General features: G+C 42.7%; 1 protein-coding gene across 1 annotated transcript; it reads left to right on the top strand.

Annotated features, from left to right (window-relative positions):
• Positions 1-471: 471 nt before the first annotated feature.
• On the top strand, positions 472-15,824 carry LOC142069097 (olfactory receptor 6N1-like). The gene is made up of 2 exons (XM_075119467.1): positions 472-586; positions 14,491-15,824. The coding sequence occupies exons 1-2, from the start codon at positions 536-538 to the stop codon at positions 15,460-15,462; spliced, it is 1,023 nt and encodes a 340-aa protein (XP_074975568.1). The 5' UTR covers positions 472-535; the 3' UTR covers positions 15,463-15,824.
• The last annotated feature ends 1,047 nt before the right edge of the window (positions 15,825-16,871 follow it).

Raw genomic sequence — 16,871 nt, 5'->3', positions numbered from 1 at the left:
TAAGATGGGGAATGATAGAGGTCTATAAAATCATGACTGGTGTGGAGAAAGTGAATAAGGTAGTGTTATTCACCCCTTCACATAGCACAAGAACCAGGGGTCACCCAATGAAATTAATTGGCAGCAGGTTTAAAACAAACAAAAGGAAGTACTTCTTCAAACAACACACAGTCAACCTGTGGAACTCATTGCCTGGAGATGTTGTGAAGGCCAAAAGTATAACTGGATTAAAAAAATAATTACATCAGTTCATGAAGGATGATAATGGAAAACAAGAGATAGCCCTAAACACCATTAACTGAAAGCGGGCATATCATGTAGACATCAAGTTGGGGTAGAAAAATAACAAACTCATGCAAAAATAGTGAACAGCAGTAAAGCAGCAGGTGCTTAACCACAATGTTGGCACGTGTCCAAAGTCTTAATCATAGAGTTTAAGAAGAGCAAAGAAATCACAGAGACAGAGAGACGATGCTGCTTGAGAACTGCTAGCAAGAGCTGCTGTCACAAATCATTCTCCCCAGATGACTTGCAGATGATTGGTCCTCGGAAGTGGGATGCTGCCCATTCAGCATCATCTCTGATGGTATGTATTTGGAATTCGGGGTGCTTCTAGCTTACTGCAATAGGGAGTTTTGTGTTGTGTGTTTTGAACTGCTTGTGTCAATCATTTATCGGACAGAGATGCCATATCCTCGGGGAATTCCTGAGACCACCCTAGTATAGTGAAATCCTTGGAAGGGTAACAGAGGATAGGTCCATCAATGGCTATTAGCCAAGATGGTCAGGAATGCAACCCCATTCTCTGAGTGTCCCTAGCCTCTGATTGCCAGAAGCTGGGACTGGACGACAGGGGATGGATCACTCGATGATTCCCTGTTCTGGTCATTCTCTCTGAAGCATCTGGCATTGGCCACTGTCAACAGACAGGATACTGGGCTAGATGGACCATAGGTCTGACCCAGTATGGCCATTCTTATGTTCTTATTGTGGTGTTTAGATGTTGCTTGTAATTATTAGAATTGGGAGTCTGAAAGGACAGGAAACAGGAAGGATGGGGGAGGAATTAAGAGGCTGGGAGAGAGCTACAGAGGGTGCAGAAGCAGCTTGGTAAAGAAGTTTCCACTTTGAAAATAAAGTCCTGTTGAAGCTTGTTAGTACCTTGCCTGGTTGATACAACGCTTATATACCACTACACCTGCAAGAGGTGTCAGTCTTGGAGGGAGGAGCTAACAGGGGAAAGCCCAGCTCAGTTGGGAGCTGGCTGGGAGGGGATGCAGATCTCCAGCTCTCAGTATGTGAGAGAGGCCTGGCTGGGAGCAGGAACTCACTAGAGATTGGTGCTGGCCAGACCCTCCCTGAGGGAAGGTGGGCGTGATACGGGGCTATTGTTTTAATTTGCTCCCAGTGTCTTGCCTGTTGCTGCTGAGTGAGATGGCTGAAAGTGGCACCTCCCCTGCAGCAGGCGATGCTAAATAAAACCTTTCTGTCTTTTGCACATGATCAAGGACCCAGCATTGGGCTGTCACAAGCCCAGGAGCAACCCGCACACAGAAACCAGTGAAATAACCCAGCCTTAGTTTATGGAGCTTATTTACTGATGTACATTGTCACGGTTCAGGGTTAGCTGCCCCATGGAGCCCTCTCAGTCTCTCTGAGGCCCTGTTCTTCACCTCTCTAGGGTAGAACCCCACGACATTCCCAGTCTTTACTATCACAAATTTTAAAAATAATATAAGCATGTTTTTACATTTTAAAAGGATGCTGTTTACTTAATTTCCCTAACTAACTATCATCTCTGATACAAAGGAAGATTTTAGTAATTCTTTGTTGAAGTGCCTTGCACAGTAAGAAAACACCCGGTAAAAATAGCTTAAGGGGATGTAAACTGTGAAGAAATAAGTTCCTGAGAAATAACAATGTTATACAAAACCCTCATGCAAAGAAGGGTTTTACAATAATAAAATAAAATATAAAAAAACATGTTATTGCTTTCTAACTGCTTAAAGGAGCTCTTACAAAAATACTGTTACTTTGTTTTTTAAAGTTTTGCCTAAACAAATTACCCGGAATTAAAAACGAGTTGGGCCTCAAGCTAACGCTGCAGCAAGGGGGATGTCTGCGCGGCCATGACGGGGTGTGATTGAAGCTCATGTAGACACACCCGAGTCAGCTTTAATCTAGCCAGCTCAGGTACCCGAGCAATGGAGCTGCAGCAGCGTGTGCTTCAGGCTGGGCTGTAGCAGCCCAGCTGGAACCCGGTGAACTTACTTGCATGGCTAGTCGCAGCTGAAGTGAGCCCTGCCGCAGCGTTAATGCTCCAGTACTTGGTCGCTAGAATAAAGCTCGCTGGGGACTGTCTACACCAGCTGAAATCACAGGGTAGACTGACCCAAAAACAAGCCCATAAACTCCACCCCAAGAATGCAAATTTAATGAGACAGGTCTGAAAAAATGATGAGAATGGCTTAAAAATCCTGAGATATTGAAAAAAGATACATTGTTGGGGGGAGGCTTATTCATCTTCTGTCTCCTGAGCATTTAGATGTCACGTTCCAGCTTTCCTCTGCAACCATGACGGCTAGAATCTTACTTCTTTGAAAGGTGAGGTTCGCTGGAAATCTCAAGACTCTTGAAGCTGGGGCTTTAAGAGAAACGCCAAATTTCATGAGACTGGCAGTAAAATCATGAGCCCTGGCAAGAGAGGCTGCTTAGATACTCTATCAATGGCCCATAAACAAAGCCCTAAGGGGTGGGATGTTTAAAATGTGTTAAGGGAGTACAAAGAGCATATTCCATCAAAAGTGACTTGAGCACCTAACTCCTCTGTCTTCAATACTTTGGGAATCCCACCCTAGATAGATACGCAGAATTTGTAAGCTACATATACATACATGTTTGTTAGTCAGTGCTCACATGACACCACTCTAACACAGAAATGTACACTGTGCAGAATCATATTACAGCTGCCTGGAAAACAAATGTGTCTGCAAGATTTCTCTGTGGCCTTTCCTACTTTACAAAGGGAAAGAAGTAAGAAAGGAATTTTGGGCCCAGCTGTGAGTCATGTTACAATCTCATTTACACCCCCCGGTAAATGTGGAGTAACTTTACTGAAGCTGATGATGTTAGTCCACATTTACACTGAGGTTAGAATCTGGCCTGTTATTTATAATGGTGAGTTTTTTCTTGCTTGTTAATTTCCAAATAATTTTTCTTGTCCTGTGTGTGACAATAACACTTTACAACCCTCTTTCCTTCTGTTTGTTGAGTATTAGGTGAGTCACCACACTGAACTTTTAGGTGTCTAGAAAATCACTGGGATCACAAAGCCTGAATTAGGTGCCCAGGCCCCTATGCCATGAATGGGAGGGATAGACACCTAAGAATAGGAGTACTTGTGGCACCTTAGAGACTAACCAATTTATTTGAGCATAAGCTTTTGTGAGCTACAACTCACTTAGAATGGGATCCATAAAAGCCAGCACATGCTAGGAGCTGACGGAGTTAGTCCACGGGAAATGCCAAGGAGAGGGCTGTGTGCTAAGCCCAGCCCCTTGCAGGGAGTTCAGTGCCTACTTTTGATTGGGATGCTCAGCTGTGAACCTTCTCTTTGAGTTAGGAGCCTAACATGTTTCTTGCAAGAAGCTGGGGTGGGAAGAAGAGGAATGCCATAGTGACTTCTAGCCCAAATCTTAGAGCACTTCCCTGGAATGCGGGAGACCCTCCTCTTCAAGTCCCCCCACTGCCTGTGGGGAAGAAGGGATTTGAACAGAGATCTGCCACCTCTCAGGTGAGTGCCCGAACCACTGGGCTATGGGATATTCTGACATGGTGCCCCCTCAGTCCTCCTACTGAAGCTGTTCCACTGTGGCTGAATAACAAAAGGGGAAAGGAATGGGATTCTGGGCCACTCCCCTCCTAGGTAATTGCTCTAAAACCACCAGACTATAGAGTCATTCTCATGCTGTCGCAGGCCAGGTCGACACAACACACTTACTTTGGTATAACAACGTCACTCAGGGGTGTGAAAAATCCACACCCCTGAGCGATGTAGTTATAGTGACCTTAACTCCCACGTGTAGACAGTGCTATGTTGGCAGGAGAGCTTCTTGTGGCAGTGGCATTACTAAGCCATTGGGCAAACTCTCTCCCATCAGTTTAGTGTCTTCATCAGAAGGGCTACAGTGGCGCAAGTGCATTTTTGTAGCTGGGACTCGAGCTATATACATTTTTGTTTTTTTCTATCTAGCTCATCCATTGGCCTCCAGTGGAGTGTCACTGATTTTCACCAGGTGGGGATCTGGCCAACTGACTCCAAAGAAGCCAATGATTTAAGCCATCTGGGGAGCTGTCCCTTTGTCTTCCTACTGAGATCACAATCTGACCTATTATTTGTAATGAAGTCCTCTTCTTTTGCTAGTTAATTTCTGTATCACTGGCCCTGGGATGTTTGTAATAAGACAGCACAACCTTCTTTTGTGCTGTCCATTGAACATTCAATAAATGCATCAGGAATCTCCTGGGTATGTCTCATGGCTTCCTAATACTTCACACTAAATTGGAACAGGGGGTGGATTTTCAAAGATGCCTAAATTAGAATTTTTGAAAAATATCCTGACAAAAGGATTTTCGGAAAATAGGATTTTATCAACAACACAATGTCTCCATCTTAGAGCAATTGTTTCAAGCCCCCTGTAGACTCGGGTAGATGTTGCTGCATTGGTCAGACTCGGGGAAGCTTCCCCTCTCAGGGAGATTGGTTCAGGCTCCCTGCAGACTCAGGGAGATGCTATTCTGTACTCTTGGTTCAACTTTTACAGATTTCTGCACAGCCATGACACTCATAAATGTATTCACAAACATGGTGCAGATTTCTAAATAATCAGAAGAAAGACATAATACAATTCCCAAGGAATCAAAGCAATCTGAATTGTGCGTTTTTATTTGTTTACATATTTATGAAGACATTAAAACAAATCTGATCAGTTCTAACTTCTTAATTCTGTGCTCAGGTTTTAAGCCTGTAAGTGATTGGAGTGAAGGCTGTTATTGTTCACAGAACATTAGAAGAAGAAGAAATCTGGATATTTCAGTGAAAATCTCCTCACTTCAGTTTTCAGCAGTAATGATTCCAAGGTGCACAATCCAGATCCAAAGCCTGGGGACATTCAAACGCAAGAAAATGTTTTGAGACCTTCCAGCAATCTGACCATTGGGTCTAACTCTCCGGCTGCTGTGTGCACTGCCTTGAAAGACATGGTTAAGCCAACCTAAGCCCCAGTGTAGACGCACGGTATAGAATTCTTCCATCATCCTACCTACCGCCTTTCAAGGGGGTGGATTTACTACAGCGACAGAGAAAACCCTTCCGTCACTGTAGCAAGTGTCTACACTACCAGTGCTGCAGCTATGTCACTCTGGTGTTTGTAGTGTAGAGATACCCTCAATTTCCATCAGTGGTGTGGAGTAGTCAGAGGATATCAGTGAATCTGGCCTATGTTCCTAGAAACCAGGCTGGGCTAAGATTTTCAAAAGGGACTAGTGAATTTGGGATCCCAACTTCAAAAGCCTTAAAGGTGCCTGATTTCCAAAAGGCAGGTGCTCAGCACTTTCTGAAAATCCAGACCCTTTAAATATCCATCTATCTATCTAGCTATCCTCTCCAAATTACATATCATCATGTGTAGGATTCTGGAAAGTAATGACTTCTCATTACTAAATTTAAACACATGCATACTTTTTCATGAGTGCTCCAATTATTATTCTTAATATTTTCCCTCAATGTTACATCCTGGTGATGTTTTTTTGTTTGTTTGTTTAACAATAGCCTTCATAACATACAAGATCTTTTAGAATAAAAAAATAAGGGAAAGCTAGTGTCTAAAGTGTACCTCCACGAGTCACCAATAAATTCTGACCACAAACATAGGTTTGGGTAGTCAGTACTTCTGTTAAAACCTCTGCAAAATTCTTGCATTTTAGATGCTCAAATGCACTCGTTCTTCTTTGACTTTCCTTAAAATTCTCACAGTGCCTAAAGTCGCTGTCTTCTGGATGTCATGGATCGTGATGTCTTGCACTCCTAACGTGTTCCTGAACTGCTCATTCATACCTATGGGGATTATTATTATTATTTATTTATTATTTTATTATCATTATTTAAAAGCCCTGTGAGGTTAGGAAGTGTTTTTTATCCCCATTTTATCCACATCCTCTCTGAGTCAGTCCCCATTGCACAGAAGGGATGAAGAGAGAGCCAGATTTTTCTAGGAATTTAGGTACCTAATAATTCAGATAGGCACTTTTGAAAATCTTACAAGGTGTCTATCTCCCACAGAAATCAAAGAGAGTTAGGGGTCAGGTTTTAAAAGATATTTATATGCCTAAAGATGTAGATTGGTGCCTAAATCCCATTTATTCCAATGGGTGTTAGACTCCCTGGCACTTTTGAAAGTCCCACTAGGTGTCTAATCATCTTTAAAAATCTGGCCATAGTTGCTTAACATGCTTAAGCACTTGTGAAAATCTCATTAGGCAACTATCTGCCTCTTTAGACACCTAAATACTGCTGAAAATCTGGCCCTGCATGACTTTTTAAAAAAGGATTTATTCTTGCCGTAGGTGACTCACCCTGCAAGCTTTTAGTGGAGCAAGGAATTTAATCTTGGTTTTCTTAATCTCAGGGTAGGGTGAGAACCACCAGATTATACTTCCTCTAAACCACCAGTTTATCCTTCCCCTATGTTTTAAATTGGGCATGTGAAAAGTAGCTGCTTTTCAAGTCGATGGGAACACTGTGATTGACTCCAGTGGCTTCAGGGTTGGGTTCTAATTTAGCCTGAGGCAAAACCCTTTTTGTAATGGGGGCAACCTCTTCCCAGCCACCCTCCTCCTCCGTGCCCCCTTCATCTCCTTGTTTCTCAGGCTGCAGATGTTGGGGTTCATCATGGGGGTGACCACGGTATAGAAGAGGGACAGCAGCTTGTCATTCTCTAGCGTGTAGTTTGATTTGGGATGCAGATATATGACCATGCCAGAGCCGTAGAAGAGTGTCACCATCACAAGATGTGAGGAGCAGGTGGAGAAGGCTCTGTGCCTGCTCCTTGGTGAGGACATTCTCAGGACAGTGGCGATGATGTGGGCATAGGAGGTGAGGATGAGCATGAACGGGGTGGCGAGGAAGACCACAGTGACTGTGATGTTGGACATTTTGTTGCGGGATGTGTCGGCACAAACCAGCTGGAGCACCGACAGCACATTGCAGAAGAAATGGTCGATTTTGTTGGGGCCACAGAATGGGGAGGTGAAGACCAAGGTGGTTTGGATGAATGAGACAGGTTGTGCCTCTAGCTAGTGGTCGGGTCATGGATAACTGGATTTATGTCTGCTGCCTTCTTACTATCTACGATGTCATAATTAACATTCTGTGGCCCCCATAAAATTGACCATTTCTTTTGCGATTTTAGTCCAATAATAAAACTATTCTGCAGTGACACCCACATCCTGGAAGTGTCATACATTCCTCCATATTGACATTTCCTCCATTTCTATTGACGCTGACATCCCATGTATGTATCATCTCCACCATCCTGAGAATCCCTTCCACCATCGGGAGGCAAACGACCTTGTCCACCTGCTCCTCTCATCTCATTGTGGTGACAATTTTCTATGGGACTCTAATCATTGTGTATTTGGTATCAGACTCTGATGTAATGAGGGACCTGAGCAAAGTGTTCTCTGTCTTCTATGGAGTCCTGACCCCATTGGTCAACCCCCTCATATACAGTCTGAGAAACAAGGAGGTGAAGGAAGCCTTTGAGAAAAGCTGTCCTATATTTTTTGTCTTTTAAATGAATAGAGAGATTTTAGGCTTATATATATGTATTCATGATTATCAGAATCATGGCTTTCTGAATCCAAGTGTAGAGTCTAGGTATTGCCTACTGTGGCCATCTGACTCGTGTTACAGGAAAACTAGGACACCAAGGAATATCCTTAGACATTCACTGGACCCTCACTCCCACACTAATGTCTGAAGAATACTGTGCATCCTCCCTGAATTTGGATTATTATTCTTTGAGTGGATGAATTTGCAAGTAAATATTTTAATTAGTTCATTACAATAAAATAATTAAAATAAGATCCTTAAGAAATTTAGCATTTGTCATATCTAGCTTTGGGCCGAGTGATCTTAAAACTGGAATGAAACATTCTCTTCACACTTTCTTCAATGTAAGAACTCATTTAAAATATGTATGTAGGTTACATTTGAAGACACTATGTTTTTATGAAGCTAAATTGTTAAAAAGAATTTTGTCAAATCACTAGATTAGGAATACATTTTACACATGGCCAAGTCAGTAGCTCAGGTCACTTTGTGTCGGGACCTTGGTGAAATCAGAGGTAAATCAACCAATCCTCACTCTTCATCTCCTGCTAACTGGAATGTAGCAGTTCTATTACCTGAAATGACTGAATAAGGGAAGGTTTCAGAGGAACAGCCGTGTTAGTCTGTATTCGCAAAAAGAAAAGGAGTACTTGTGGCACCTTAGAGACTAACCAATTTATTTGAGCATAAGCTCATGCTCAAATAAATTGGTTAGTCTCTAAGGTGCCACAAGTACTCCTTTTCTTTTTGAGAAAAAGGGAAGGTAACTCTACAGGAGGGCCAAGAGTTCTCACTGATGACTTGGCCCCCATCAGTGTTATTCAGCATTTCATTGCCACAAGCTACCTGTTCCTGTGCTTCATCAGAGATGGGGTGGTTCTCTGCTACACTGTCCCAGGACCAGCCCAAGGGAAGGATTTCTGACTCAGGAAGACACAGTTCCCTCCTCTCTTCTCCCCCCTTGCTCCGTGACAGCTGTGGTTTGCTGCTGGCCAGGTCACTGGGGCTGGAAACTAACATTCTGCCATTCTCTGATCCTTCCCACCCACAGCCTGATAAAATGTGTCCACATCTTTCTTAAAGTGTGGTACTCAAATCTGGACACAATACTTGTCGCCCCTGGGTCATGAGCAGTCAGACCTAGTGGCAGTCGGGAGTCAGGTACTCGAGGGTCAGAATCCGAGACAGGCCAGAGTGCAAACCAGGAGACAGGCTGGGTCAGAAGCTGGAGTCTATGATCTCTCAGAAGCAGGTCTGAAGAAAGATCAGTGGGCAGTCTGTGGAGGCTTCAGCCACCTAGAACCCTTGTGGTCCCAAGTTCTAGTGCTGCAGGTTACTCCATCTAACTCCTCGCCAGTTCTGAGAAGAGCTGAAAAATTATATGCCCTATCTTGCATATGATACCCTTATTAATACACTTGTGACAAAGTGGGAATGTTTGTAATATGCATGTCTTATGCATGTCTCAGTTTCCCCTATAAGCTTAGTGACTACCCAGTTGGGGGGAAAAGGGTTAAATTTGCTCTCCAGGCAACCTAAGAGACATAGATGTGTGTGTCACTCACTGTCTGCATGGAATGAAGAGTCATGAAGGAACTTGTTGAAACTGACACAGATCAGCAAGGGGGTCAGGGAGACAAGGGAAGTTCCAAAGACTCAGGGAATTCTAAAGCTGTTCTTGCAACCTCTCTCAGTTTGGTGTCACCTGCAAATTTTATAACCAGAAATGTATAAGGCAAATGTGTATGGGGGTAGATAGATACTTTCTCTCTCTCTGAAATGTATTGACTCCAGAATCACCTGTAACAAAAACTCAGGCCTCTTCACTTCACCTAAAGTAATAACATTCTTTGCATGTCAATTTGTGGCAGGCTGCTGTCTTTGTTTTGTCCAGACACTAGAGGGAGACAGAATCTTGCCCATATATATGGTGATCTTTACACTAGGTTACCACACCCACTAAAGTGCTAAGGTCTTACTGATCCACCAAAGAAGAGAGACCAGAGCCAGCATAGTTGCAGCGTGCAAGGCAATTCCAGCAGCACTCTGGGGAGATGTGTCTAGAGATGAGTGATGTCACTCTTCTGCTATAAATCTAGTTGCATTAGGTGGGGGGTATGGGTGAGGACAGGGGTCAAAATTCAATTGCCTGTGAATCTTCGATCCTCAATGTGAGTAGCCCCATTAACGTCACAGGAAGCTTGCCTGAATAAGAATTCAGTCACTCACTTTTTGGCATTAACTTTGAAAGGATTTTGGGGTTGCCATATGTGGCTGTCGCGGAGAACACATATTGGAGAGGCTGTTTCCAGGCTATGGCAGAATGGAGGCAGAGTAATGAATGGCTGGTAAAGAGGAGCAATCACTATTATTGAGTGTAATACATGGGAAAGGACAGGGGGTGCTGAAGAAACAGAACAGTTCCACCCAGATCCCACCCAAGGGCCATGTTCTTCCTGAATCCCAGAGTGTATACAACAGCTTTGAACTATTCATGTATTGTGGAGGGAGGATCGCACCCCAGGAAGAGCTGGGAGATGAAGGCAGAAAAAAGATATACAACATTTAGGAGGAGGAAGAGAGGAAAAAATCTCCTTTTTCTCCATCATGCGGAAAGACAAGGGAGATCCTGAAATGCTGAACGAAAGAAGTAATAAGAAAGAGGCAATGATGGTCCAGCTCCATCAAAGATATTGGAAATACAGCAGGACTGAATCTGCTTCCTAGCATGAAATGAGGATGATGGAGGGTCACCAATAACCCTGGTGCTCCAGACTGGCAATGGCTACGGAATGATGATCATATTGCACCTCTCTGATGCTTTGTCTGATGACCAATAGCCCCCTCCTCAGCTCTTGCAGTCTCCTCAGATTGAAGCTCGCTGTTCTAAAACCCATCCCTGTATCAGATGGAGAAGAAAACCTTGTGTTGTTATGGAAGGCTGACCTCTTGGTCAGCTGTTACTAAGGATGGCTCCAGTTGCTGGGCAACATCGCAGCAGATGCTTTTTGGGAATAATTCCCACGTGGTCACCAGACTATATATGGAGGTGATGGCAACACAGCACATGGGGAATGGTGCTGTGGAAGTGATAATCTGTGTCTGTGCAGGTGCATTGGGCATGAATTTATAGAGAGACATTAAAAATTGAAGACGATGCCTCTCTTTTGGTGTCATTCTTCTCTCATCTATCCCAGGTTTATAGCAGTGCATCTCTATTGACTTCAGTGCAATTATTCCTGATTTATATTAGGGTAAGTGAGAGGAGAATTGTTTCCTTATTAACTCCTCAAAAAGCTTAAATCTTCATTTTATTTTTCATGTTAACTGAGTTACAGTAATTCACTTTTAAGTGTGCACATTTCTTTTTATTTATTGATTTATTTATATTTTATTGATTTCACACACACACAAACAAAGGTAATGGGAGAATAAAAAAAAAAGAACAGAAAAGTGTGAGGGTAAAGAAGGGAGGAATCAGAGTAAGGAGGGCAAAGGAGGGCAACATCTTGATCTCTATCCACTAGGGATAAATGAACAGCTTTTAAAAGTTATAGCTAATCTTTTCGAATATGTCTGAGATCCTTCTTCTTCTAAATGTTACCTGCCATTTAGCTGCCATGTCAGCCAGGTCGCTTGTCAAGCTTCTATTCCTGGAGGCAATCTGGTCACTTCTTCTCTACTATCTGAAAGCCTGTGCTGTCACAAGAGTGTAATTTGTAAACTCACATGTGATAAAAAAACCCAAATGGCTGAGAATTTAAAAACTGGACAATAACAGACCGTTTATCCCAATGATAATGGAACCAGGTGATAATCTAAACAGAAAGAGCTGTGAACCATGCTTGTAACCATTTCCATCATTTCATATGGATTCAACGGAAATTCTAGTGTTCAGAGTGGTGTTTGGGGTTATTGTGTGTGCTGGTTGAGTTGTGTGGGTGGTTGTGTTCATTTGTGTATTTCTCGTGTTGTACTGGGACATTTTTGTAGATGTGCACTGCAGTGAGGGGCTATGTGTGCTTGGGGTTATTGTGTGTGGTAGTTGTTTTATTGTGTACATGGTTGTGTTGATATGTCAGCCTTCTCGATGTCATCCATTATTAGCTCTCCTTTCCTGACAGCTATAGGACCCCCACTTTTCTTCATCTTTCTCTTGCTCCTAATGTACTTACAATTCCTTTTCTTATTTATGACCCTTGCTAGGTGTAACTCATTTTGTGCCTTAGCCTTTCTGATTTTGTCCCTACGTACTTACGGTATTCTTTTGTATTCATCCTTAGCTCTTGGTCTATGCTGCCACCTTTTACAGGATCCCTTTGGTTTTTCAGGCTTAGTATGCTTTAGAGTGACACACAGAGTCACTCTCCTGGAATCTTACTATATAGATTTTACGTTCAACTGAGTCAGTCATGGCCAATGTTTGGAATTTCAACCTGTCTGCCCTATTTTTGCCATTGAAAATCTCCCTTTATGTCAATTAGGTGAATAAGTCCCATTGAAACACTTTCAGCATTTCAGAAACCTCAGTCCATTCATTCTAGTTTAAGCAACATTCCAAACTGGGTTAATTTCCTTTTGAGTGATCCCATTTCTTGCATTTCATGTTCCCACTGTATGTGAGTCATTCTCCTGCACCCACTGGAAAATTATTAGATTCTCATGACTAGGGCATATACACCTGAATGAGAGAGAGAGAGAGAGAGAGAGAGAGAGTGGTGGGTGAGGGCATGTATGGGCTTGGGCATTAATTGTGTGTCAGATTATATCTGTAGTTATGTTGAACAGATCAAGAACATATTTCCACATATGTGACGTCATTCCATCATATTGCCAAATTTCAACCCTATCTGTGCTTTCTGGCAGTAGCAACGAGGTTACAAAAACAGTGAGAGTCAAATAACAAACCATGACAACAGTGCTTTTAGTAGCAAATCTCTGATGGTCATCAGAATCCTTGTGTCTCATAGGTGACTCTAGAAATCAGCAGATCCTGCGAGGGGTGAGTTCTCTTCTTTGGATGACAGAATTCCCTATGGGTTTGTCTACGGGACAATTTCAAATTTTAGTCACAGCGGAAACCTAGATGCAACTGTGACATCCTGGTCCTGTTCCCCGCTCTGAACTGACACTGGATTGTTGTCGTTGGCTCCAGCTTCTGAATCCCATGTGCTGCTGAGCCCCCTGATCTAGGTAGTAACTGGTCACTGTTCCTAGCTCTGTATCTCTCAGCACACTCCCACTGCTTCACCAGCGGTGAGCCATTCAGTGTTGATGGTCCTTAATGGCTTTCTCACTGCTTTCCAGGCATAGCTTCTCCACAACCAGGTACATGTTTCCTGGTACCAAAGAGATGATCTCATCCAGAAAGATGATTACAGTAGAAATAACATTCATAAAACCAAATGGAATTAACAACTGGAAAAGCATATATTCCCCAAACTGTCACAGCAGCCTTAGCCAAGGAAGTATTGGCAGACCTCCTTAATGTAGTTATCCCCCCTATGCTCATTAGCATGCTGTCTCAGGGCCAGATGTTCAAAGGTACTGAGGGTCCTGTCTGCAAGTTTATGTGCATGGATAGTTTTGGGCACTTTTGAAAATGTTATCCATCAATTTTTTATTGATGTGTGGCTCTCAGAAATAATGGTGCATATCCTTGAAGATAAACAAACAAACTATCTGATTCTATTTAGGAGAGATTTGAGAGAGATATCCCTGCAGAATGAAGGGAAAAAGGGAAATGTCTAGAAATGTTCAGTGCTGTTAAAAGAACAATTGATGCCATTTCTGCAGAAATTGAGATGGAAATATAAACATATGCTGTGACTGTGAGGCATGGTTAGGTTCTCTTCCTATTCTGTATTGAAAGTTATGCATGGTCGCATAGCAGTTTTATAGCATTTAAGTTATACAGCACTCATGAACAGAGATATTAAAGAACTTTGTCAAGTGTCTTAAGTAGCATCTCTATTTTACACAAGAGCAATGGAGCATATGCTGAGAGCTCTTGTTTCATAAACCTCAAATCACATTAAGAAAACGGTAAGTGGTATTGTCATCAACGATTTCACAGAGGAGGGAACAGAGGCACAGAGAGAGGAAAGGACAAGCTCAAGGTCTGGGAGTGGATGAGCCAGGAATAAAACCCAAGTTTCTGAAATTGAATTCTAGTGTCCGCTCCCCTGGAATCTGCTGGACTCTGAAATGTAAGTATGGCTAAACTAGGTATGAGCCCAACATACCAAATTAGGTATGAGCCTTTGGCTGGGATTTTCATAGGAGGCCAGGAAAGTGGCATTTAATTTTCTTAGTCTTCACCTATAATCTCAGACATTGTGGCTAAAGTAATATACAAGTATGGTCAGGAGTTCTGCAGCTGAGATGTGTTCAACCATAGAGATACCAGACAATAGGAACGTTTTCAAGGTGATTACACTTAGGCCCTTAGGAAAATTTTTCCCAAAATGTCATCACCATCTGGTGTCTTCACTCACCCGTTGGGATGGAACCAGCAGGGAGAAGTCGGAATTGAAATGCTTAGTGTTTTGAAATAGAAGTTACGCTATAAATTGCAGAATTTCTTTTATTTCCCCTAGATGAAACCAACAATGAACAGATGCCAGGGAAATCAAACAACCATCACAGAATTCATCCTCCTGGGATTTGGGACTTTCCCTCAACTGCAGATTCTTCTCTTCCTGCTGTTTCTAGTGATCTGCATTGTGACTCTGGCCGGAAACATCCTCATAATTGCACTAGTTGTGGCTGATCAGCACCTTCACACCCCCATGTACTTCTTCTTGGGGAGCTTGTCCTGCTTGGAGACTTGCTACTCCTTGACCATCCTGCCCAGGATGTTGGCCAGTCTCCTGACTGGGGACAGAACCATTTCTGTTAGTGGCTGCCTGACACAATTATATTTCTTTGGTTCTCTGGCAGCCGCTGAATGTTCTCTCTTATCTGTGATGTCCTATGATCGTTATTTAGCGATATGCAAACCTCTGCATTATGCATCCCTTATGAATAGCAGGTTCTGTATCAAGTTGGTGGTTGGGTCATGGATAGGTGGATTTATATGTATGGCCATCTGTATATCTATGACCTCACGGATAACATTCTGTGGCCCCAATGAAATTGACCATTTCTTTTGTGATTTAAGCCCAGTAATAAAACTGTCCTGCAGTGATACCCACACAGTGGAAGTTACTGCTTTCATAAATTCCTCCATTTTTACATTGCCTCCATTTCTGTTGATCCTGGCATCCTATGTTTGTATCATCTCCACCATCCTGAGAATTCCTTTCACCACTGGGAGGAAAAAGGTCTTTTCCACCTGCTCCTCTCACCTCATTGTGGTGACAATTTTCTACGGGACACTAGTCATTGTGTATTTGGTGTCAGACTCTGATACACTGAGGCACCGGAACAAAGTGTTCTCTGTCTTCTATGGAGTCCTGACTCCATTGGTCAACCCCCTGATATACAGCCTGAGAAACAAGGAGGTGAAGGAAGCCTTCAGAAAAGCTGTCTGTAGATTTTTTTCTTTCCCAAGAATACAGATATTTTAAACCTATATATATATATATATATATATGGACCAATCATGGAAATATGAGCTTGTAAACTGACTCACATGAATAGTCCATCTTCCTTTTGTGTGCCTGTTGAACTCATGCATATCAGAATCAGGACTCCCTGAATTGCAGTGCAGAGTCTCGGTGTTGTCTACCTCTGGCCATTGGACACATTCTGGAGGAAAATTAGAACACCAAGCCAAAGCCTTAAAAATACACTGCACCCCTGCTCTGAAGAATACTGTGTATCCTCCTTGATCTTGGCTTACTTATTCTTGGAGTTTGAATGACTTTGCAAGCAAATACCTTAATTAGTTCATGAGTATATTATAATTAAGACAGTGGTCTGCTTGAAACTGAGCTTTTGCCATCTCCTTGCTTTCTCCCAAGTGATCTTAAAACTGGAATAAACATACTCTTCACACTTTCCACAGTGTTCATCCTCATTTCAAATAAGTTTGTAGGCTACATTTGAAGATATTAGGTTTTAATGAAGCTAAATTGTTAAGAAAAGTTGTGTCTAATCATTAGATTCAGAATAAGTTTTCCACATGGCCAAGTCAGTAGATCAGGTTCCTCTAAAGTTGGGCCATGGTGACATCAGAGGTAACTCAACCAATCCTCAGTCTTTCCCTGCTGATAATTTGCATACTACAGTTCTATTAGGTGAAATGACTCCTAGGTAAGGTAACTCTACAGGTGGGCCAAGGCTTCTCATTGATGACTTGGCCCCCAATGGTGTTATTCAAGGCTCCATGGCTACAAGCAACCTGTTCCTATGCTTCATGAGAGAGGTGGTGGTTCTCTGCTACTCTATCCCAGAACCAGCCATGTGAAGGATTTCTGATTCAGGAAGATGCAGTTTCTTCCTCTCTGCTTCCCCACTCTTGCTCCCTGGCAGCAGAAATTTGCTTCTGGACAGGTCATTGGGGCTGGAAACTAAAATTCTACCATTCCTGGATCCTTTCCACCCACTGTCTGCCAAAACTGTCCACTTCTTTCTTTAAGTGTGGTGCCCAAATGCACACACAATATTCCATCTGCATGGTCACCAGTACCGTGTAGAGCAGAACAATTACTTCTCATGTCTTGCATATAATACTCCTGTTAGTATGCCTGTGATGAAGTGGGATTTTTTGTAATATTTTATGAGCCCTATGTGTGCCTCAGTTTCCCCTATACGATTCACGACTACCCAGTCATGGAAAAAGGGGTTAAGTTTGCTCTCACGGCAGCCTGAGAAACATAGGTGTGTGTGTCACTCCCTGTCTGGGTGGAATGAAGAGTCATTAAGGAACTGGTTGAAACTGACCCAGATCAACAAGGGGGTCAGAGAGACAATACAAGCTCCAATGACTCATGGAATTCTAAAGCATTCCTCCCAAGTACTTGCAAACCCTTTC

This window comes from Caretta caretta, chromosome 14, assembly GCF_965140235.1.
Source record: "Caretta caretta isolate rCarCar2 chromosome 14, rCarCar1.hap1, whole genome shotgun sequence".
NCBI lineage: Eukaryota > Metazoa > Chordata > Testudines > Cheloniidae > Caretta > Caretta caretta.
This window is presented reverse-complemented; position numbering and strand designations above follow the sequence as displayed.